At 39.5% G+C, this 25813-nt stretch overlaps 1 protein-coding gene across 11 annotated transcripts in view; it reads right to left on the reverse strand.

Moving 5' to 3' along the window:
• The window catches only part of GNG2 (G protein subunit gamma 2), a 156796-nt gene that overhangs the window by 51748 nt on the left and 79235 nt on the right, over positions 1-25813 (reverse strand). Inside the window, exon 1 of one of the 11 annotated variants that reach the window (XM_058429311.1) lies at positions 17345-17484. The exons of 9 other annotated variants lie outside the window; for them this stretch is intronic. In XM_058429311.1, coding sequence (XP_058285294.1) covers positions 17345-17366 — 22 coding nt within the window. In that variant the 5' untranslated portion in view covers positions 17367-17484. Of the gene's footprint in view, positions 1-17344; positions 17485-25813 lie in introns of those variants that run through there. One more of the 11 variants, XM_058429316.1, reaches the window with a different exon arrangement.

Consider the following 25813-nt stretch of genomic DNA (forward strand, 5'->3'; position numbering starts at 1 on the left):
GAGGTAAAAGTTGACTTTAGTTTTTGGAAAAATGCTCTCAGCTGGGACTCATGTCTACATAAGGACAACTAAGAAGCAAAATTGGCCAAAAGCAGCTCTTTGCAGAGTGGAGACAGTGCAGCTCTTTACCATGGGCATGAAGACAGCGTGGCGACATGGTCAAAGCTTGTTAGGTCACCACCTCAGCAGGTGTCTTTGACACTGTCTAATAAAAATGCTTTTGGGATGGCTTTCCGCCCACTGTTTTGCCCCTGTCGCTTCTATTATCCTGTAGCTTTTGTCTTCACTTTTGAGGGATGTAGTGAGGCTTCTTTTTCAGTTTTTTGTTTATTTGTTTTTTTGAGACGGAGTCTCTCTCTGTTGCCCAGACTAGAGTGCAGTGACACGATCTCGGCGCACTGCAACCTCCACCTCCCAAGTTCAAGCAATTCTCCTGCCTCAGCCTCCTGAATAGCTGGGACTACAGGTGCCCGCCACCATGCCTGGCTAATTTTTGTATTTTTAGTAGAGACGGGGTTTCAACGTGTTGGCCAGGCTGGTCTCAAACCCCTCAGGTGATCCGCCCACCTTGGCCTTCCAAGGTTCTGGGATTACGGGCGTGAGCCACCACACCGGGCCAATTTATCAGTTTTTAATACAGTGTTTCTGATGCTTAATAAGAAAATGATCCAAAGTTCAGATTTTCCTTTGTGATTAAAGTAATCATGACCAAATATCTCAAAGGAATGATTTTTTTAAAAAGTCTGATTTTTACTTTCAGGGAAAAACACATCTCCCTTGATTAATCCTAAATACCTTTAATCAGAGGTAATTCAGTGTGTGCAAGATTTATACTATTTGCTGGAAGTTAAGTGATTTAAAAAAAGACATGGTTTTAATAAACTCTGCACTAGGCTAAGGTTCCAACTCACTCCCTGGAGGATGCTACATCTCACAGGAAGATTACAGAGGCGATTGCAGTATGAAGGCAACCAGCCATGTTGTTGCTGTCTGACAAATGGGATGCAATTTTCTTGTGCTTTACGCCTGGGGCTCAGTAAGTACAGCTATGGAAAAATTGTTTCTTCCCTATCCTTCTTCGTGGCAGCAGCTGGGATTCACTGGGAAGTGTGCTGACTGGTGGATGTTTTGACTCCAGAACATTTGGGGACTTTTCACTATGATGGGAGAAATTTCAGAAATGAGATACCATTTTGAAAGAGTAAGGATTAGCTTAGGATGTACTTACATGCCTAAGGGCTACCAAAGGTTGAGGGAAAGTCCATTAAATCGTGTTTTTCCTAACTCCTACATCCTCCCCTCTAGCCACAGCCTTGCTTTCACCAGGCTCTGCCCAGCAGTGCCCAAGCCAGCCCTGAACATGCCTGGCAGTGTAGATAAAATCAGATCTCCATCAATGGGTGAGGTCTGAAATAGATTTTGCTTCCTTAAGTCTCATAGCCAGGGACCTAGGAAACACCTGATCACCCAGATAATGCTCCCTTCATCCCACTGTTTTGGCTGGGTCTTCTGCCAGGCCTCAATCTCCAGTGGCCAGACCTTCTTCTCTGAATTTTAATAAATGCTATTAGATGGGAGGCCGCTTCAAAGCTGGCAGATGGCCCTGGAAGCCTCACACTATCCACTACCTGACATACCCTGTCCATCACACTGCACCCCTGGGTACCTACACAAACCTGGGTATGGTCCACAGCAGCCTGGCACTGCTCCAACACACCGCAGGCAGGTTTAGGCCTCCCAGCACCTGGCTCTTCTACTCCTGGGCTTCCTCCCCCTCAATGGCCACTGTTGAAGCTGCGCCAGCTACGAATCCACTCTCCCAGGAGAGAAGTTTAATTGGATTAATTTCCATTTCTTTTTTTTTTTTCAGGATTATTTTAGTGGAAAATGTTTAGCATTTTGAGATGTTATAACACTGGCATCCTAGAGACCGAAATATGAAATAACTTAGTACAAAATAGGTCCTCGTGGGAAGCCAATGTGCACATTTTCCCACCATATTCTGCCAACGGTGCACTATTCTCAACTACTCCATTTATCTCTAGGGGGCAAATAATGGATGTGTTCCAGCACCCACTCAATTTCTGTGTTTTCATCTAGCTGAAATAATAATAGATGTAAAATATGGCTCTCTGTCTAAAATTAGCCTCTGGTTAGACACTATCAGCTACCACTCAGCACAAGGAAATTTTACACAGAAATAAAATGATTACATAGGTAGAATGATGCATGATTTCATTTAATCAATAATTCTTTATTCTTTTGGTGCCTACTATATGTAGTATGTTGTACAGTAAGGGATAAAGAAACAAACAGGAATAGGCTCCTGTTCTCAAGGAGTTTCTCTTTGAGGTTGACTTTTTTATTCTTTTATAGTTTTACTGTATAACTGTAATGCCTCCCGCCCTGAAAATGACAGTTATTACAGGTTTAATTCACAGCAAATATTGTTACCTGTAACCTACCACCACAGTCTCAGGAGAACCCAAAAACCTGGATGTAGCATTCTGCAGTGTGTCTTTGTCTGGGAACAGAATACAGCAGCTGTTTCCTAAGTTCTAAACACAGGACCTATAATTCACATATGTAGGCAAAAGTGATTCAGGCTAAGTATGTGTTCCTTTCAAAGCACTAATTTAGAGAAATACCACTTTTTTTTTTCCAAATAGAATTTAGTCACAAAACATTTTAGAAAAATATCAATTTTCTGTTGAGGGGAAATTGTTTAAGGGCTGGGCTAAAATTCAGAGGAAGACTTTTGTTTTTGTTTTTTTTTTTTTAATAAAAAGCCACTTTATAAAAGAGAACGGATGGCTTCTAACATATCATATTTACTCATTTCCCCTCCCTAATTTTCCATTTACCCCAAATTCAATTTGTTTTCTTGCTGCCTCTTTAAGTCCCTCCTATATCCTCAGAGCAGCTTAGGTGTCTTTTGTGAATTCATTTATGCTCTTTGTTCCATTCATCATATTTAGGGCAGTAACAGTTTACAAGAAGCAAAACACATTATACGTTAGTCATAATTATTACACTCAAATGCATCCTCTCCCTCATAATGGAGCAGAGGTGTAATATGACAAAATAGAAGTTTCTCAATCCAAAGCTGCCATCGTTATCTGTGAACCAGTGAACTGCCCTTCACAGAAGGCATTGGCTCTTTACCTTTAAGGATGGTGCCCTTATTCTAGGAAAAGAACAAAGAAGGTTAGTGGGAGTACAGAGAAGAGACAACTGAATTGATTCATACACTTAAGCTCTAAACATGGCCAACATCTCTTAGTAGCTGAAGTGAAATGGTAAATACTTTGGGTTACATAGTTTTCTGATAAAGAAAAGGCAAAGCAAACTCCTAAGTAGAAAGAAATGACCCTGAACTTTTAAACTCAAGCAATCAGTCATGGAGTGACAGGCTCTTTGGCCTTGCCTGATGACAGTGTACATGACAGAAAGGCATGATGGCAGGGCATGTATCATCTTCGTCCATTTCCCCCAATTGAGACCCCAATCGAGACCCCAATCATACCATCTTCAGGTTTCTTCCAAAGTTATGCATAAGTGAGTGACTCTGGTCAGTATCAAAGACCAGTATTTGGTCTGTATTATACTTGAAAACACAAAAAACATAAAGAACTCTTCAAATGAAATCTGATAAAGCTAATAGCCCATGAGGATCAGTTCAACAAGTTGCATCAGCAAAGACCTCTCTTTGTTACTGGATCTACCAGATCCAGGCCGCAAAGGAGCTCCCTTAGACTGCTTTAATTAGGTATTTCACTTACAAATGAATTAATTAATTAGAGATAAGCACCTGAAAGCACATTACTCATGTGGTCTAGTTAAAGCTTAAAATAGATAAAAAACTGCTGACACCTCATTACTATTAGATAATTTTACACGGGACTTAACACCCAAGATGATTTACCAAACCTCTTGCCAAAACAGCATTTATTCTAATCCCTCCCACACCTTGGGAACCTTAGCACAAGGATGCTTCAAGAAGATTCAGGGAGAAAGGATTAGAGCAGGAGCTATGGTTACTGTGGCCTGTGTTTCTTCATCAGTTTTTCTTTTAGACATAATGAAATGGCCTGAGACGGCAGTCCTTTTCCATTCTACCTTGGTCTGGCTTGTCCGTTTTATGTTGCCTAATAACTCCATTCAATGGCACAGTCATTTCTGGCAGCCTCCAGCTAGAATCAGAGTGGTGGCAGACATACTCAAGAGCCAATATGGAATGACTCCATTCCCCCAAAAACAAGATGATTGCAGTTTCAATATCTTCTACAAAAGTAGATAATAAAAAGGCAAGCAAGCAAACAAAAAACCTTGAACTTTATATTGGATACAGTGACTCCCAGTTTTAAGCACGCGTGGAAATTCTTACCTACAGATAAAATTTTAGTGATATTCTTCCCATTGTTTTTCACATATATGAAATGAAACATATGTATGAAAAAGGTATTTGGATATATGTAACATATATGCATATATTATATATGCAACATATGCATAAATTATATACATGCAACATTTTCATTGGTGGTGGTCAGTTTTAAGGGAGAATATAGAGTACTTTAATCCTAATAATAGAACTTATGAATGTAACTTAAAGGAAGTCACTCCACTCTCACAGTAACTTCTAGTTTGACAGCAGTACTGAGCTCTGTGCTTATTCCTTTATCTAGAGCACAGCTTTTTGATCTGTTGCTCCTCCATACAACCTCTAGACCTCCTCTCTACATCTCTGCTTCTTCCCTGATCCCAAAGGTGATGACAGTGGGGGAAAGGACCATTCATCCTGTACTGCCCTCTCATCCTATGATCCCATAGCACCTGTTCTTTCCGCTCTCCCCCATAAACTTATTTATTTTTAGAGACAGGGTCTCACTCTGTCACCCAGACTGGAGTGCAGTGATGCGACCTTATCTCACTGTAACCTCTAACTCCCAGGCTCGAGCAATCTTCCTGCCTCATCCTCCCAAGTAGTTGGGACTACAGTCACAAGCCACCACACTGGCTAATTTTCTTTTTTAAACATTTTTGAGAAATGAGGTCTTGCCATGTTGCCCGTGCTGGTCTCAAACTCCTGGCCTCAAGCGAGCTTACTGCCTCAGTTTCCCAAAGTGTTGGTATTACTGGCATGAGCCACCACACCTGGCCTACTTTTTAATGCTTCTATCATCCTCCAACTTATCAACTTTTAAAAAATATAAACATACATTACAGGTGAAAGAATAAAACAAGGAACACCCACATACCAACCACCTAGAGTTAACAATGGTCACTTTTACTTCCCCTGTCCCTCTGTCTCTCCTGCCATTTGAAACTAGGTAGCAGATATCACGAGACTTCATTCCTAAACACTTCACAGTATCATCCCTTTGAAAGCAGAAACATAAGCTTACAGGTTCAATTAATTAATTTCTAGCCAATTTAGTGAGCTTCAGCAGTTTTACTTAAACATTTGTTTTCATTTTTCTTGGGCTATCTTCCACCTCAAAGAAACAAAACACACACATAGACACACACACACACACACACACACACACACACACCCAAAACCAAGCCAGTAGCTGAAATACACGTTGCAGCATAATATCTGATGTAGGGTTTTTATAAAGACTGCCCACACAATGTTGTTCACCTGTGTGGTGCCTTTGGCCTCATATTAGAATCACTGACATCTTAGAAGAAAGCATCCAGGCTGGTAACCTTGTAGGGAATAGCTCTCTCGAGAATGTCAGACTTGGTCAATTATGCAATTGTTTTGGGAATTTTACCCCTGGGCACTTCTGGTTTGTCTGAAGAAGCCCAGCAGTAATGAAAGTGGACAGGACTCCACCCACAGAGGAGTTTTGTCCTAGCGATGGTGTCAGGCATCTCTGGAAAGACCTTCACCAACCAGGGCAGCCGTAGCAACAGCAGGAAGTGACCATCTCTCCCTCACCTAACTGGAATCAGTGAGGGTGTAACATTATCAGGACACATTCAGTATTTAGGCCGAGCCACTGGAATTAAGGGATTTTGGGGGTTAGGGTGTGGGGGTGGAAGATGGGAGCAGCTCACAGTCCTGCCTAAGGTACAAGGGAATCTTAGTGCTCTCTTCCTTTTCTGGCCATTCTTACTATATTTCCCCCATTCTTTCTTCCCCATCTTCCAAGAATAATGAAAGCTAACATTTATATATGGCTGAGAGGCAGTGCAGCAAAGTGGTCAAGAGCTTGGACTCTGGGCCACACTGCCCAAGTTTGAGTCTCAGTTCTGCCATTTATTCAATATGTGATGTTGGGCAAGTTACTTAACCTGTGTGCCTCCATTTCCTCATCTTGAAAGTGGGGATGATAACACCACCACATATTTCCTGGGAGCTTGTGAAGAGTAAATAAGTTAATATATGTAAAGCACCTAGAACAGTGCCTGACACTATTAGCTATATATTTTTTCATTTACTAAGCAATTACTTTATATAAAGCCCTTTTCATGCTTCAACTCCTTTAATCTAACAATAACAACAACAACAAAAAAAACATAAGAAAAAGGCTATCAGGACGGGCATGGTGGCTCACGCCTGTAATCCCAGTGCTTTGGGAGGCCAAAGTAGGCAGATCACTTGAGGCCAGGAGTTTGGAGACCGGTCTGGGAAATATAGTGAGACCCTGTCTCTATAAATGTTTTTTTAAAAAATTAGCCAGCCTTGGTGGCATACACCTGTAGTCTTAGCTACCCAGGAGGCTGAGGTGGCAGGATTACACGAGCCCAGGAGTTAGAGGTTACAGTGAGCTATGATAGCACCACTGTACCCCAGCCTGGGCAACAGAGCAAGACTCTGTCTCTTAAAAAAAAAAAAAAAAAAAAAAAAAAAGCTATCATTACTCTCATTCCACAGATGAGGAAAATTAAGTTCAGATTAAGTTCACTAAATTTCTGAGATTTCCCAGTCAGTAAGTGGTGGGGCCGCGATTTGAACTCAGGCAATGGGTCTCCAAGGTCACATCTTTGGCCATTCAGTTCTGTGGCTTCCCAAGTCAGGACACAAGAACACCAAGTTACTGGTTAGGGACTACTTCATTGTCATAGGCCTTGATGACCATTCCCTTCCCTACCCCATAACAGAATTTATTCATATTTTCCCACCCCAAGCACACACATACATACACATGTACATAGGGTTTTTATAAGGCTTATTCCATTAAAGCATGACACCAAGCCATGTTACACTTTGTTTTGCGTTGCTGCACATGCCAAAGCTGACCAATGGTACTGACAAGCCCCTGCCCCAGCTTCCAGGGCCCTGACCACATTCCCCTCTCACCCCCCAATTGCACCACTAGACAAATTCTGAGCTAGGAGCACAGTTCCCAACTGTACACCTCTTTGTTAAATAATGGCTCAAAACTGACGTGAGTAGCAGTGATGCATTTCAGAAGTTCAAAAACTAAAGACAAAAGGGAGGAAAGTAGGTTGTTCTGGAAGCTCTGCCAGCTAATTCCATGTAGACAGGTGACCCATATTATGTCAATTAAGTGCTGTTCTAGAGGCATGCTGCCACGGGCTTTTTACAACACTGAACATTTTAGGGTAATGGGGAGACAGATTAAGGTTTGCTGAATGCACCAGGGCCTTTCCTTTGTAATTCAATTAATAGAACAAGGCATGGACTTTTGTTGAAATCCTCCCAGGTGGATGAAAGGCAAAGTGGGGCACAGACTTTTAAGTCCATGAGGGTAAAAGTAGGCTCAGGCAAGGCTGTTCAGCTTCTGGAGTGTGTGCCATGTGCAAAGATGGGGCACAGCAGTGTTTGCCCACGAAGCCCAGGTAGACAATGAGGGGTAAAAGGTACATGGCTAATAGAGTCTTGAGACCTCCTGCCCCAGCTGAGATCTCTCGCTTCCTGCCCAGTGGCTGTCACTTTCCCCCTTCCTTCCATCCCTGGGCTTTTGAACACTTCCATATCCTGAATTCCCTTTCTCAAAATGCTTCCAGGAAAATGGATCGGTCCTTTATGATTTGGCTTCCAGCTCCTTCTTCAGCCTCATTTCTTGCTGTGACTCCCTCTGACCACACTGGCCTTTTTCAGTTCCTTAGCTAGCCCCCCTCTTTCCTGCCTCAGGGCCTTTGCACGCATGCCATTTGTTCATTTGTTTTCTGCCTGTCATGACTCTACCAGCAACTCTCTTAGTGACCTCAAATTCATCCTGCAGATCTCCATTTTCCTGGCTTCCTGGAATACTGCTAATGTCTAGACATAAATACAGTTTCCAAATATATATTTGTGGTTATATTATTGTACATCTTCCCCACTAGACAGGAACCTCCATGTTGATGCCTGTCTTGGTTCACAATTACATACATAGGGCTTATCATAGCTTCCGCCCCACGCCGGGTACTAAATATTTATTCATTGTTGAATGAATCCATGAACGAATGGATCAATTCCATTCTTTCAGAGTCCTGGTCTCTCAATGTGTTTCTTTTCTCAATTTGTATGCTGCTTAAAGATCTTGAGTCTGAGGCATCAACCAAAGCAACAGTAGGATTTTCAGAAAGGAATGGTTGTAGGCTGTTGGGAAGAACTGCAAGAGGCCAGCTTTCCACAGTCCATTTCTCTTCATTTCTGGCTATTAGTTCCTTCATCAATGCACAGACAGATGCCTGAAGATGTCAGAGGTTAGCTTATTAACAAATGAGCTACACAAACTTCCTCAGTATTCATACTCAAGGGGGAGAGAAGTCAAATTTGGGCCCTGGAGCTACATGCAGCTCTGAAGGGGGTGCCTCTGCCTACAAATCAGTCACTCATGGGGTCCTTTATGCAATCCTTGATGGTTGCTATGATATTACAGCAGGCCCTTTATTTTCCTTTTTGGTCTTAAACTCCTCTGCCAAGTACAACACCATGCCTTCCTCAAAATCACAGTAAAGTATATCCAAGTCAAATGAGGCTGATTTTAGAAGGAAGATGTTATTGGCACTTTTGTCACCATTGGAAAGAGTGTAATTGGGTACAACAGTTTTAGCAGATAATTCAGCAATATCTGTTGGATTTTTAATGTCTATTCCCTTTCACTTGAAAATTCACTTTCTGAAGATTTGCCCTGAAGAATTCTCACACAGCACAAAAAGATCAAGAAGATTTATGTACAAACATGATTCATATTTTATTAAAAGCTGAAGGAAAAATCTCAGTTGTCCAACAGTAGAGACTGGCTAGATAATTCTGGTAAAGTTATTCTATTAGTCACTCGATGGAATATTATGTAGCCAGAAAACAGAATGAATTTTATATACTGACATTGAAAGATATCCATAATATACTGTTAAGTGAAAACAATAAGATTCAGAATAGTGCAGTTCTTTATTTTATAATGATATGTAAATATCTGTTAATAACTATGGTTATATAAGAAGTTTACATGAAAATTTTGATTTCTATATTGTACCCTAGTATTATTTACACTTTATAAATGTATTTTACTTAAGTATAACAATCAAATTTACATTATAAAAGCAAAGGTATAAAAATTGTCTTTAGGCTGGGTGCGGTGGCTCATGCCTGTAACCCCAGCACTCTGGGAGGCTGAGATGGGTGGATCACTGGGTCAGGAGTTCGAGGCCAGCCTGGCCAACATGGTGAAACCCCATCTCTACTAAAAATACAAAAAAAAAAATTAGCCAGTTGTGGTGGTGCACGCCTGTAATCCTAGCCACTAAGGAAGCTGAGGCAGGAGAATTGCTTGAACCCAGGAGGTGAAGGCTGCAGTGAGCTGAGATCGCACCACTGCACTCCAGCCTGGGTGACAGAGCACGATACTCTCTTCTCTCTCTCTCTCTCTCTCTATATATATATATATAGATAGATAGATACATATATATATATATATAGATCTTTAAAATATGACAGATCATTTTTATTAACTTGACCAAGAGTCTGTCCTTAGACATAGCCCCAGACTTAAAAGAATACAGCTCTCCATGGTTTCTAGAAAAACTAGGCATTTGGGCCTGTGGTAGCCAGCCTCCAAGATGACCTGCAGTAAACCCTGCCCTGGTATTCACATCCTGTGTGACCAACAGAATAGTGTAGAAATGATGATATGTTACTTCTAAAATTACATTACAAAAGACCGTGGCTTCTGTCTTGGGCCCTCTTTCTTGGATCACTTGCTCTGGGAAAAGCCAGGTCATGAGCAGTCTATGGAGAGGCCCCAGCCAAGAGAAACTGAGGCCTCCTGCCTACAGCCATGTGAATGAGCTTAGAACCAGATCCTCCAGACTCACTTAAACCTCAGATGACAGCCGCCCCGGCTAATACCTTAACTGCATCTTTGTGAGGGTGCCTGAGCCAGAACCACCCTGGATTCCAGACCCACAAAACTATTAGAAGATAGATGTTTGTTGTTTTAAGACATTAAGTTTGGGTTAATGTGTTATGTAGCTGTAGATAACTAATACAGGACCCAGTCAACTCTATAGTTTTTAGTGCCTATTTCCCAATCTGCACATATTAACTTTATACTCTAAGCCTAGTCTCACATTGGTTCTGTCTTTATACCAACCTAAGTCGGTAAAGACCAGCAACTAAAGTTAGTGTAGGGTATTCTGTTCTCTCCTCAGGAGGATACCACTAATGATGAGGAGAGGGGGACTGAATCCAAGGGACATCACCAGGATCATAGGAGCTAGGAATCAATTTGGTTATCAAACCTTCAAATGAAAATCCTTTGGTTTAAAAAAGACTTCTACCTTTTCTATCTGACCCAATCAAATTGTTACATTATTGAGGCAGGCAGTGGTTCAAATTAAATGTCACAGAAGAACACCCTGACAATGAGAAAAGGAGAGAACACTGGGAAAAGCTGTCCATTGTTTCCTTGCTAAATGCAATCTCTGATGAAAGAGGAATGGACTCCTTTCCAATACAGGTTTAGTTTTGCTGAACACCAAATGCAGAGAGGGAAATGGATTCTCACTGCAGAAATTCTTCTGCTACTATTGTTGTTATATTTCTACTGAAGACCCTTAATTTCAATGCTTTTGAATCCAGCCATGAATATCTGTTCAAATAGTTGTAGGATGATTTATTTTCCGTTTAAAATGGTTTGTACATGTATTTTTATATAACTAAAAAATGTCTGAATGAATCAGCACTTCACAAATCAATGACAGGTCAGAGGAGCATGGCCAGCATGTCAGGAAGGAACCAATTTCTCCCATAGCACCATCAATTCATTGCTAGCTTGGTCCAAGGAGACTTGGCAGTGGCTGTCAGCCTGAATAAAATCCAGGAGCTGTCATGCCTGTGCCTCCAGCGTGGCTTATCAATAAAGTCACGAGTCCCTGTAAAAGATTCTCCAGCAGCCGGGCGCAGTGGCACATGCCTGTAATCCCAGCACTTTGGGAGGCCGAGGCAGGTGGATCACGAGGTCAGGAGATCGAGACCATCCTGGCTAACATGGTGAAACCCTGTCTCCACCAAAAATACAAAAAAATAGCTGGGTGCAGTGGCGGGCACTTGTAGTCCCAGCTACTCAGGAGGCCGAGGCAGGAGAATGGTGTGAACTCAGGAGGCGGAGCTTGCAGTGAGCCGAGATTGCACCACTGCACTCTGGCCTGGGCGAAAGAGCGAGACTCCATCTCAAAAAAAAAAAAAAAAAAAAAAAGATTCTCCAGCAGGCTACACACATATGTCCTATTTTCACGATTATAAGGAGATGGCAGTGTGATAGATCAAATGCAAATTCATTTAAAAATACTGTACAATTAATAGCTTTCTCAACCAATGGATACTAAAAGTACATCTCTTATCCTATAATGTATTGAGATTTATAAAATGTTTTTAAAAAGAAATCTTTCCAATTCATAGTGTTGGGAATTATTGTTCTAGAGATGCCACTGCAAGGCTAAAATATTCTTGTTCTTCATTAAGATGTAATGGCATTCTAATTCAGTTTTACCACTCTGTAAAAGTAAAAACTCAGTAAATTGATTAAACCAAATCATGCTTCAGGCATAAATTTACATTTACAGAATACTAATTTTAAACAAAAAAAGAGAATAGGCTCATTATATATCAGTAAGTATGGTACATAAAATGTATCACAATGTCTTCATTCCTAGTAGGTTTTTTAAAAAAAACAAAGCTTAATATGAAATAGTTAAATAAAGAAGGAGGCAGGAGGAAAGGCACAGGGCCCCTGAGGGTCAGGTGGTAGGAAAGGCAGAGAGTAAAAATTCTTGCCTCATGTGGAAAGCCCAGATTCTAGCAACTTCTGTGAAATAAAGTGATAGCAATAGTCTCCTGAGTTTATTAGCTGAGAAGGGTGAAGAAGGAAAATGCTATCTGTTTCAGTTCTCTGTTGTACTGAATGGTACCCTGTGTATTAGTCTGTTCTCATGCTGCTAATAAAGACATACCCAAGACTGAGTAATTTATATAGGAAATGACTCACAGTTCTGCATGGCTGGGGAGGCCTCAGAAAATTTACAGTCACGGCATAAGGGGAAGCAAACACATCCTTCTTCACATGGCAGCAGCAAGGAAAAGTGCCGAGTAAAATTGGGGAAAGCCCCTTATAAAACCATCAGATCTTGTGAGAACTCACTAGCTATCATGACAACAGAATGGGGGAATCTTCCCTGATGATTCAATTATTTCCACCTGGTCCCTCCCACAACACGCAGGGATTATGGGAACTATAATTCAAGATGAGATTTGGGTGGGGACACAGCCAAACCATATCGCCCTGCCAAAGAATATCCCCTCTGTTGCCATGGTTGACTTCTATGGAAAATTCAGCTTCCACTCTTTTGGAACTTGTCTTGTCATTCAGACTGAAAGAGTAAAGGTAACTAAGGTGGATCTAATGTGCCTAAATATATTTTTATTTTTTCACTGTTAATCTAAAGGTATGGTCAGAAAAGCTCAGCCAAACCATGTAGTGAGGTACTTAGGATGAAAATTTTATTGCAATTTTAACACAGATGATCATTTTTATTTTCAAGATACTTATCTACTGTAGTTTTCATTTATATGGTAAACAGAAAATATAAACCCCCTCAAAGATTGAAAACCACAGCTATCTCACAATAAAAACGTAAAACAAATATACTTCCGCAAATAATTCTTTCAAATATTATTGAATCTTAAGTGTCTAGGAAGCAAGAATAGACTTTTCTCAAGATTGGAGCCACAGTGAAAGGTAAATAGTTATTTGGGACGAACTATTTCCAATCCCTGAGTGATGGGGTGATTCAGGAGCATGGATGCAGCGAGCCAACCAAGTCAGAAGTTGCAAAGAATATAAACTCCTCCACCTCCCACAACTTCTCCACTCACATAACAAGAAACTGACACTGAAAAATATTCAATACAATGGCAAAAGAAAAAGTATTTTTAAGTGTAGATATATTTCCATTTACATTTATCTGTCAAGATCTGTCAAAACCTACATATCCAAACCGTAATGTTCTGTGTGTCCCCAGTTGACTAGGCAATCAGGCAGACGTAGCAACTGTTTGAAGATGTCTCATATATCAATGGGTACAAAGTGCTTTCCGAAGAAGAATTTTTTAAAGAAATGAAGCTGATCAACAACTTGCTAAGACACAAATATGACACCGAAAACTCAACTTGAATCTCACAATGGGCGGGGACACAAACACCTTTAGAGTCTTGATGTTGCGCTTATTTTTGGAGCATAAGTGAGTCAAAAAGCTTGAAGTTTGGTATTAAAACATTTTTAATCGTTGCATCCAGTTTCTCTCTTTCTCAACACTAGAGTGAAAGGGGTATATATACAGAGCAGTTACATCAGTGTGTGAAGCCCAGGCCCCTGCACAGATCATGCTGCAGCTGCCTTAGCTGGGAGTGGGTGGGCCAGGGCAGTTCATCCCAACAACATCTCCCTGTGGTGCTCTGAGTAACCCCAAGTGAATCCCTCTCTGTAAAGAATTCTAACACATCCTGTGCAAGATGGTAAGGCACTTTTACTATTCTTTTCCCCTCCTTTCTCTCTCTTCCTAGGTTTTGAGGCAGAGGCTAAAATTCATTTCCCAGGTTCCTTTGCAGCTACGGTACAGGTACACACTCAGGCTCCTGCCAGACCCTGAACTGGAAGCTGGTAATGTGGAGAATCAGTGATGGTACATGTGGGTGTGACGGCAGCTACTTTGGGCTTTGAGAGACAGCTGTGGCAGCAATTCCAGCGGCAGTTTTTGAGCACCCAGGGTCAGGTGTTGGCTGTGTGAGCTGTGGTGTTTGCATCCAATAGAGGCAGGCGGGGTAACTTCTTAGGATCAGCTCTGTGGTATGATTTGAGTGTTATTCTGTCTACCCATCCTGCATGTCTGAAGATTCTCTAGCTCTCCTGAGATTCCCTGAGCATTGCATGCCTTTTGAGAAATTCCTTCTATGGTAAAGTTCACCGAAGCTACTGACTACTGCTTTTAACTAAGAATGCCCATGGTGGATACAGCTTGGGAACAGAAAATTCTCTGAGGTTGGAGTCCTTGTTATTTGCAGCAAAGGTTATTTGATTAAGATTTTGGTCACAGCTACCCTGTCACTATCTGAGTTCTTCCCAAACCATAGAATTGGTGGTGGTTTTCATTTTCTGACCTTGCAGGGACACAAGGGAAAATATTGAGTACATCTGTGAAAGTCCCTGCCATCTTCTAAGGATTTATTGTGCAGGTATATGCTACTCAAATAACGATATTCTTCTTGATCTTAGAGGAAAAAAGAAAGAGAACTGAAAAACTCCAGAAAAGACTGGAAATCGTAGAGGTCTGGAACTGTGTGTGTTCACTGCCATAGGGAAAGTATTTTTTTTTAAAAATACAATAACCCAAAAACAGATTTCTGCCTTGCCCAAGATTTTGAATATCACCAATAATATTTGAGCAGCTGTGAGCACATAAGTCCACGCCCTTGCTCAAACCACACATTAAATATAATCAGTTCTTATTATTCATGGTAGTTATGTTCTATAAATTGCCAAAAACACAGAGCATTGCATCTAGCAAAAATATGGGGTTAGGTTGCTGGCAGCCTCTGTTATACATTTTGGTCAACCAATCAACATATAACCTTGTTTTCTGTGTGCTTCTGTTTAAAGGACATCTTATTTAATATCTATTGTTGATTCATTAACATTAAAGTGGAGGTAAATATAATCACTTGAAATGATTATATATGAAATATATCATTTCAAATATAAAGCATTATATTTCACTGAACTATTGGGTATGTAAATTGCTTGTAGTTTTTGCTATTATAAATAGCTCTACTGTAAACAATTTTAAAGAAAGTTTTCATTTTCTTTACCATCATTTCCTGAGAATAAATACCCCAAACAGGTTGAAGAAAGTAAGTATCCCTGATTTCTTATAATAAACTAAGTAGGTCCTTTCGGAAAGTGATGACAAGCTTTCCTGTTTCCACAATGGTTCTCCTGCATTGAATTTTTCTCCTGCATTGGATTTTATTTTATTTTTTCTTTCTTTTTGAGATGAGGTCTCCCTCTGTTACCCAGGTTGGAGTACAGTGGTGCAATCATGGCTCACTGCAGCCTCGACCTGCCAGACTCAAATGATCCTCCAACCTCAGCCTCCAGAGTAGCTGAGACTACAGGTGTGCACTGCCTGGCTAATTTTTTAAATTTCTTGTACAGACAGTGTCTATGTTGTCCAGGCTGGTCTCGAACTCTTGGATTCAAGCAGTCTCCCACCTTGGCCTCCCAAAGTGCTAGGATTATAGGCATGAGCCACCATGCCTAGCCTATTTCTTTAATTTTAATAAATTAATAGATATGACATTATATCTCATTTTTGTTTTCGTTTGCATTTACTTAATTACTGGTGAGGTTGAAGAGTTGTTCATACATTGACTCAGTTATTCATTCGATTAATTAAAATTTATCAAGCTCCTACTAGGCAGACCAGGAAACCAGGCCTGTGTCAGACACTGTCCCTGCCTTTGGGGAACCTCTCCTCCACCTGTCTTTACTTTTATACAAACTGCCTATTAAAATTCAACTGTCTGCTTATAGGAGGCTTGTGCCATCTTTTTAGCTTGAATAAGCACTTTATGTAATATAGAAAACAAATATGTACCTATTATATTTTCAATATCTTCCCAATTTACTCTTTTCTTAGTTTTGATCGTTTGGTTAAATAACTATAATTTTTATATAGCCAGAAATAACAGTCATACTCAAAATGAAAATATTTAATAATTAGATAAAATATCAATATGTGATATAAAAATCAAAAATATTTAATCAAAATCTATTTAAAATTTCTTTTGTTTGTTGAATTAACTATATCCTAAAATATACATGTTATATTACGGAGAAAATAATTTCCAAAATATTCTAGAAATTTCCAAATCATTGGTTTTTTTTTTTTTTTAACAGATTGTTATTGTGATCTTAGCTGATGTAGCTGTCACCTAGCTAAGTGATGCTCCTGTTCAAACCATGTAATAACCACATCAATAACTTCACTGTTATACTGACAGTCTGCTCCTGGGCACACTGCAGGCTCTGCACTACTGGGTTATTATATACCTCGATGCTAATGCCTCCCAGAGGACCTATGCTGCAACTGACTCTGCCCCTGCACCCCCATTCTCCCCATCCCCCACTTCCAAAACACTGCCACCAATGCCACCTGCTCCACTGCCTGCTTTGTCATCCCTGACAACTCTAGGGCAGAGGGAGGGCACTGTGCACACCTCCACTATCACCTCCCAGACCACTCAGTGGCTACTGGGGCTGTCAATATCTATGCTGGCCGTCCTCCCATGTCCACTACCCGCCATGGTCACTGATGAGTGGCATGATAAGATGCCTTATAATCTCGATAAAGAGATACTTTCTCAGCTGGGCATGGTGGCTCACGTCTGTAATCTCAGCACTTTGGGAGGCCTAGGCAGGCCGACTGCTTGAGCCTAGGAGTTTTGAGATCAGTCTGGGCAACAAAGTGAGACTGCTTCACTACAAAAAATAGCAAAAAAAAATTAGCTGGGCATGGTGGCGCACACCTGTGGTCCCAGCTACTTTAGGAGGCCAAGCTGGGAGGATTGCTTGAGCCTGGGAGGCTGAGGCTCCAGTAAACCATGATCACACTGCACTCCAGCATAGGCAACTTTTTTGTCTCCAAAAACAAGAAAAGAAAAAAAAAAGAGATACTTTCTCTTTACCAACTGGTATGAAAACATTTCAGTATGTTAACACCCAATATAGCTCTAATGGTGCATGCCAACTCTGGATATCCCAAAACAAATGCTTTATATAAAATGATAATTCAGAAACATAATTCTGGCAGATTTAACACTTACTTAGATAGCAAATCCTAAGCATTCTCAAATATTTTAGATGGTCAATATGGCAGGGTGTGGGAACACACTGGTATCATCCTCAGATTCTCCACATTTGAGCTTTGCATGCACAGACTGAATATCTAACCTAAATAAACAAAACCCAAAGTCAGCTGATGAAAGCATATAAAGGATGGATACATTTACACCATTACTTTTATTCAATCATGACTGTTGAGCTACTCTTTCTGGCAATTAGACTACCAATAGATCCAAAATCTCACTAAGGCCAGTTGGAAAGAACTTTAGGAAAGCAAAGTTTCTCTCTGCTCTGCCCCAGGCCCATTTCTACCCTCTTGCAGAGAACATGGAAAGAAGACACAGAATTGGTTTCTGGGAGTAAAAGTATTGAGTCTATTAAGAAAAATGTTCCAAAGCTCAGAAGGCAGGCAGAAAGATTACTGTGTGCCCTTCAATGTCATACTAGATCCTAGGTTCATCTGACACTGTAGAAGGACACTTATTTGAATGAAAAAATAACCCCAAAGCTTACGGTTTTATTGCCCTGTGGGACATTAACCAGTTTTGAATATAACTTGGCAATCTCATTTCAGCATTTCTTCTTTCATTGATTATATATAATTCAGTCTCGTGTATTCTTGAAACCAGGTTTTTTCACTCAGTGTTTCCTTCAGTGAGTTAATCAAATCTTTTACATGTGCTTGTTACGTATTTGTATGAGATTTCATGTTAACTTTTTCAGTAAGTATATAAAAATGCTCAAAGTCACTGATCACTAGGGAAATGCAAATAAAAATGGCAATGAGATATCACCTCATACCTTTCAGAATTAGAATTTAAAAAACAGAAAATAACAAGTACTGGTGAGGATATGGAGAAATTGGAGCCCTTGGGTACTTCTGGGGGGAATGTAAAATGGTTCAGCTGCCATGGAAAACAGTATGATGCTTCCTTTAAAAATTAAAAATAGAACTATCATATGATCCAACAATTTCCTTTCTGAGTATATACCTGAAAGAATTAAAATCAGGGTCTTGAAGACATATTTGTACACTGGTGTTCATAGCAGCATTATTTACAGTAGGTAAAAGGTGGAAGCAACCCAAGTGTCCATTGATAGGTGAATGGGGAAACAAAACATGACAAATATGTCCAATGGAATATTATTCCAATGTGAAAAGAATGGAAATTCTGACACATGCTACCATGTGGATGAACTTTAAAGACGTTATGCTAAGTGAAGTAAGCCAGTCATAAAAATACAAATACTGTGTGATTCCACTTATATGTATGTAGTCAAATTCATAGAGACAGAAAGCAGAATGCTGACTGCCAGGGATTGGGGGGAGGGCAGAATAGCTCCTATTGTTTATTTAAAACAGAGTTTCAGGTTTTAAATTTTTTAAAAATTTTTTATAGAGTAGGGGGTTTCACTATGTTGGATTTTCAGTGTTGCCAGATGAAGAGCTCTGTAGATGGATGGTGATCATGGTTGAACAACAATGTGAATGCATTTAATGCCACTGAACTGTACTCTTAAAAATGGTTATGATGGTAAGTTTTATGCTACGGGTATTTTACCATACTTCGAAAAGTTTATTTTCCTTTCTCTATCCTCAAGTGTGAACATATGTCCTAATTCTGTTTAATGTCAGAACCATTCTTACTTCAGTTCCATCCCAGCTAGGGATGGCCTAACCCTCAAGGGAGTAGGGCTGGCTCAGAGACTGTGGCATCTGTTAGAGAGTGGCTGGAACCTGGTGGAGGCAAAGCCAGTCAACAGCTGATGGAGGTAGGGGCGGAGGCTGAAATAGGCAGGGAGAGGGGAAAGGATCAACTTCCCCAAACAAGCCTTAGAGCAAACTATTTGTCAGAAAGGGGTCAGGACAAGAAATATGCTGTAGAGACAGGGTGGTGTTAAAAGGGAGAGAATCATACACCAGAACATAGGTGCTTGAAGATCAGGTCAGTTCCAGAGTAGAGATGGGGGTCCCAGAAAACTCAACAAGGCACCATCAGGTACAGAGATCTTCTCACAGCTGCTCTTTCTTTCCACTTTCACCATCTTTCCTCACTGCTGCTGAAGGGAAATACACCAGAATCTTATGGTCTTTATTAGTGAATGGTCTGGATCACCTCACCATTTGATTTCCACCAAATCCTCATGGTATTGCAGTAGGAGCACTGAAGGGAGAATTGACAATACCCAAGTGCTGTAGCTAGCTGTCAAAGAAAGGGGACAGTGACTTGGTCCCAGGAGCAGTTGGCCAGGAAGCTCTTCCCTATGGGTGGCAGAGACATTCCTCATCTCAGAGGTTGCAACGTTACCGAGTTCGAGGGCTCTGCAATGAATTGCACATTTGCATTCAGTGCACATTGTACCATTTTTAGTTATTTTTAATTCAGACAAAGAGCTTTCCCTGGTCCTTTGTGGCTGTTTGTTTGTTCCATTGGGCTTTTGCTGGAGCTGTTATTTAAGAGTTTCTTCTTTCTTTAATAAGTGATCTTTTCTAGCTTTGTTTCATGTTACTTGCTTGTATCTTTCACTTTTTATTAAACAGGGATGAGGAAGCAAGGGAAGAGCTCTGAGAACCATCCCATCTTTTCTCCTGGCCAGGTCTGTGGTGTGCCTTCCTACATCCATGCCAATGCTCATCAGACCCATATGTCAGACCCAGCAAAATCTAAATGCAGGGGCTACTTCTACCCTTAAAATTGTTCTTGCAAGTCATTCAAAAGAACCACTAAGAAAGGAAAAAAACATTCTCTGTCCCTTACTGTATAATTTAAATATTTCATAATCATTTTTAAGCAATAATATTAGCCTCAAAGGCAGCTTGGGGACATGGTTGGAATAATGCCACTCCAAAATTTTTAGAAAATGAGATCTGTAAACTAGTATTCATGTTCTCTAACATATGTAACCACAGGACACAGGCAATTCACTTGAGAAGCCCAGGCCAAAGATGGAAAGTAAATAAATGGGAAACAATACCCAGAGAGCATGAACCCTCTAGAGAACAGTTAGGGAGTTTAAATACATAGCCAGAGGGTTTCTCTGCTGATAGAGCCCCTTTCATACTAGCAGGCCTCCCAATCATCTCATTTTAAGGCAGAACTTAAAAAGAATGTTAGTACTATGCAGATATTTCCCACTAACTTGCCATAAAACATTTTTCCTTCAAAACATTGTGGGGCACACAGCTGTTATGCCCCTATGGGACCCTGGCTCCAACATGGCAGAGCCAATGACAGTCTGTCTACTTGGCCATGTTCAGTTCCATCTAGCCTCCCATCACATAAGTTCCTTGCCCTCCCAGAACCAGGTGAGAAGGGACCCTACACTATTTGGTAATCTACCAGGAAATGAAGGCAACATTAAACATGGGCTTATGTCCCTGGAAAGCAAGTTTGATCATGGATTCACCCGTTTAATAACTTTTTCATCAAAACTTATCTCTCCTGTTTTGAAGTTACTGCTAGAATACTAGTTCAACTGAAAGTTGGTTCCATCTGTGGGGCCTACCAAGTGACACTTCTTAATTTTAACATTATCCTTTTTACATCACAGGTTTACTCCCATGATGCCGCCACTCTGGAGTTGTACAAGATGACAACCTGCCTCCTTAGTTATGGGGGCCATCACTTCTACAGCTGCCTGACATTACAAAGTCTCATTCTTCGCCTAGATGATCAAGCTAAGGAAACTCACACATTTCCTAACTGTAAGTGAATGACTTGACTCTACCGTATTCAGCCTAGATTGACCTGGACTGTCCAACTCTAGTTAGTGCTAACAAAGCAGGCAGTATACAACATATATTCCTAAATTTCCAAAGGCCAAAGTTCTTCTTTAGCCCTGAGGGCTCTTGGAATATACCCCATGGTAAGTCAACATTCACTCCTGGATTGTGGCAAAAAGGAGGCCACCCAAAGAGACTGGCATCTACTCTAATATGATTCTACTGCATAGTAGCATTATTTGCTTGTTCCTTTTGTTTCAACACTATTCCTCCTTTACTCACTTTATTATTTGTGATGGCTGTCATCATTATATAATCCATATATTCATCTTTTTTGGCTTTATGTTATGTTCAATAATGACACATTATTCTATTTCCTTATGATTTTAGTTCATGTATTATAATCCTGCCTTGTATTCTAGTGTACGACTTTTTGTTTAAAGTGCATATCTTTTATGTGGCATTTTAAAGTTTATAGCTATAATGATTGTTATATTTTGGCTATCTTTTTTTTTCTTATTTTCGCTATTCCTTATTTTCACTTTATAAATGCCGTAGTTATTAATTAAGCACCTTATACTCCCTTCTTTCAAGTAAAATTATTTCTATGTAAATCAAATCTGCACACAAACACATATACACACAAGTCACTAAAATTATCAAATTCATTTTATGGTGATTTCTAGTTACAGCAATAATAAAACCCAAAGCTCTTAGGCTTCTTTCTATGGGTAAAAAAGAACATTTCGGCTATTGGTTTTAATTCTTCCTCATCTTATCTCATTCTCAATTTTTGGACTGTTATTTGGAAACTTATACTTTTCTTGGGAGTCAGAAAGACACATATTCAAATTCTGACTCTACAACTTAACAAAGCAAGTTACTTAACCTCTTTGAGACTATTTTCTCATCTGAAACAAGAGGACAATACCACCAGGGTTTTTGAAGACTAAATGAAATAATGTGTTTTAAAAAAACTTGATAATTGTAGATGTTCTCTAAATATTAGTTCCCTTCCTTTCTTCCTTTTACGTTTTAGATCACGATTTTATTCTGCAACGGGTCTATGGTCTATGCGTTGATCCTCCTAGTTAATGTTTTTAGTATCCCATCTTGACAGCAGGACTTGAAAAGGTGGCCACAGTGTGAAGAAATTCCTGTTCTGAATCCAAAGTGTAAGGTCAGTGACTATTTAGGGTTAGTGGGTATATTAGTCTGTTTTCACGCTGCTGATCAAGACACACCCGAGACTGGGCAATTTACAAGAGAAAGAGGTTGAATTGGACTTACAGTTCCACATAGCTGGGGAAGCCTCACAATCATGGCAGGAGACAAGGAGGGGTAAGTCACATCTTACGTGGATGGCAGCAGGCAAAGAGAGCATGTGCAGGGCAATTCCCATTTTTAAAACCATCAGATCTCGTGGGACCCATTCACTATCACAAGAACAGCACAGGAAAGACCCGCCCCATAATTCAGTCATCTCCCACTGGGTCCCTCCCACAACGTGTGGGAATTATGGGAGCTACAAGATGAGATTTGGGTGGGGACACATAGCCAAACCATATCAGTGGGATATGTGAAAATCTTTCTCTAGCTTTTCCAAATGAATGACCTCTTGCCTGGATAATTTTTTCCATAAAAAGAGCTGCAGATGTTGCTTCATTTCCTTGGGGAGTTCATGGTCTTAATTTCAGCTACATCTGAAATCAGTACTTGGAATATTATCTGGCCTTTTTTCCAGATGTTTAAGATTTCTTCCTCACTGAAGTTTGAAAATGTTGTAAGTAAACATCTTGGCATCTTTCTCTGGATGTTAATTTCCAGATTAACTTCCTAATATGTAGGCCACGTCTTTAATGAATGCTGGAAATATTGTCTACCTTAAATTGTTGATTTGTTAACATTTATTTATTCTATTAGCTCAAGTACTTTCACCTATTATTTTTAAATTAAAACACTGTGTTCCATTCTAGAAGTGGATCATTTTGGTCTGGCATTATTTATACATGTTTATTTAAGCTATTTAATTTTTTATTTGATTCTGTAGTTAATAAATATGCTTCCCTAATTAACTATTTAGTAGTTCTGCATGTAAACTCTTCTTTTTACTAGTTCTGGAAATATTCTTAATTGTATGTAATACTGTAATTTTCACTAAATGGCTTTTTATTTCCTGGCTTTAGTTATGTCAGGCAATTTTAAAGTTCATTGGTTTTTTTTTTCCTATTCTTTTATAGTTTTGTTATTTGGAATTACAACTTTTAAAAATTGGCTGAATTATTTTAAAAGTTCTTTGTTTTTTGGATACTGAGGCTATGTTATTGAAGATTTTTGTTTGAGACAATGTCATTGGCATTTGAATGGGTTTACTATGAAGAAGGCTATCTACACTGCTACTTGGGCCATTAATTTCCCAGAAGCAACAGTACTTTTACTTGTAAATTCTAGTTTTTAGAAATAAGTACAGAAGTACTGTAGGTTTTGTTAAATTAATGATAAAATTCTTCCAATAAGTGAGACTCCTCTATGTACTTTTATGTACCAATAAGCTTATATCTTGAGGTTTTATCTTCAAATGAGCCTCTGTCCAACAGATAAAATTATACTTAAAAGAAACTGAAATGTAAATAATTAGTTTCCTCTGTTAGGATTTTACTCTTAACATCATGGCTGATCTAGAACTAAAAGAAGAAACATCCTGCCTAACCACACAGAGCTCAAAGTACTGTTTTCCTCCATCATAATAATCCACAATAATACGATCCATTGTAGCAATGTTGGAATTAAGTCAAGTGGTGCAAAGCTCTGCTTTAACATTTCTTAAGTCAAGCTTATGACATCTGTCCCTGGAGATCTGAATTAGGAACTCCTCAGTATGTTAGTCTGAGAACAAGTTTTAGCATTAAGAAAAGAAAAGCTATTTATTTTTATATTTATCATACACCCAGCCATTTTACCAAATTTCCAACTCCAAAAGAAGCAAAATCTTTATATATTGAGAAATGCACTTTAAAATAAAACTATGATATATTTGAATTGAGAGGCATGTTTTCCAGATGGAAACCGCAAAATATAAAAAAGTCCTTTCCAATAATACATGATTTTAATGCAGTTGCAATTGGAATCTTCAATGGTTGTTTTCCCCTTTTTGCAATATAACAAAATCAGTTTAAATTTTATATGGAAAAAATGTCAAACAATAGCAATAGATGTTTACAAAGAAGAATAAAATCGGACCCAGTTACTTTTCTAGATACTAAAACCTGAAACAAACTATTATAATGAAGATGGTATCATTGACATTGGAATAGAAAATAAATCCAGGAAATATAATAAAAAGTACAGAAATTGATCCAAATTGATCCAAGTATATGTGGAAACAATATATGACTAAAGTAGTGCTTCAATTCAGTAGATAAAAGAGGGTTTTTAAAGTAAATGACATCATGGAGTTGGCTGTTTGGAGGAACATATTTATAGCTCACATCATATACAAAATATATTCTAGATGGATTTAATACATAACATGGAGAAATGTTTTTTAAAATATTAGAAGAATATGGAGGATATTTATATTACCTTGGATAGAGGAAATATGCCTAAGCAAGACAAGAAGCCAAAAACCATAAAGGAAAACATAGACATATGTGAATAAATACTTTTCAAAAAAAGAAAAAGAAAAAGTATGGCAAAGGATACTATAAGCAAAACAGACAAATGATGGGCTGGGAAAGAAAGAACTGCAGCATGTAAAGCAGACAAAGTATTACTATCACTAATAAACTAAGGGTTCTGTATAAATTGAGGGAAGAGTCAAATAACCTTACAAAAACATGGGCAAAGGATTCGAAATGACATTCACAGAAGAGAAAATGCAAAAGATCAACGAAAACATATGAAAAGATGCTCAACTTCACCAGAATTCAAGGGAATGCAAATTAAAATAGAATACCATTCCTCACCCATTAGAGTGGTAATTTCCAGTGATGACTAGGAGATAGAAGACAGGCAGGCTCATATTTACTAATGGGCATCCAAATTGCTACAACCTTTTAAGAAAGAAATCTAGCAATATATTTTAAAATTTAAGAGACCTAAGTGCTTTGACTCAACAATCCTCCTGTTTGGGATTCCACCACAGTGAAGCACGAATGTATGACAGGTTAGTTAGAAGAAACACAGCCACAACCAAGGAAAACAAAACTAACATCGCTTCACAGGCAACAGTGGAGTGAAGATGATGTAATCATTAACATGAATCTGTTAGATCCACAACTACAAGCTAGGTGAATTCTGTGACATTTGTCACATAAAAGATAGTTGCACATTAACTCTTTTTTTTTTTTTTTTTTTTTTTTTTGAGACGGAGTCTCGCTCTGTCGCCCAGGCTGGAGTGCAGTGGCGCAATCTCGGCTCACTGCAAGCTCCGCCTCCCGGGTTCACGCCATTCTCCTGCCTCAGCCTCTCCGAGTAGCTGGGACTACAGGCGCCCACCACCACGCCCGGCTAATTTTTTGTATTTTTAGTAGAGACGGGGTTTCACTGTGGTCTCGATCTCCTGACCTCGTGATCCGCCCGCCTCGGCCTCCCAAAGTGCTGGGATTACAAGCGTGAGCCACATTAACTCTTATATTTGAAAAATTTCCAGACAACTACCTAATATGTATGCAATTGCTGATTTCAACTACTTTGCCCTAATAAAATAACAATCTCATAAATTGCA

Source organism: Hylobates moloch, unplaced genomic scaffold, assembly GCF_009828535.3.
Source record: "Hylobates moloch isolate HMO894 unplaced genomic scaffold, HMol_V3 SCAFFOLD_16, whole genome shotgun sequence".
NCBI classification, from domain to species: Eukaryota; Metazoa; Chordata; class Mammalia; order Primates; family Hylobatidae; genus Hylobates; species Hylobates moloch.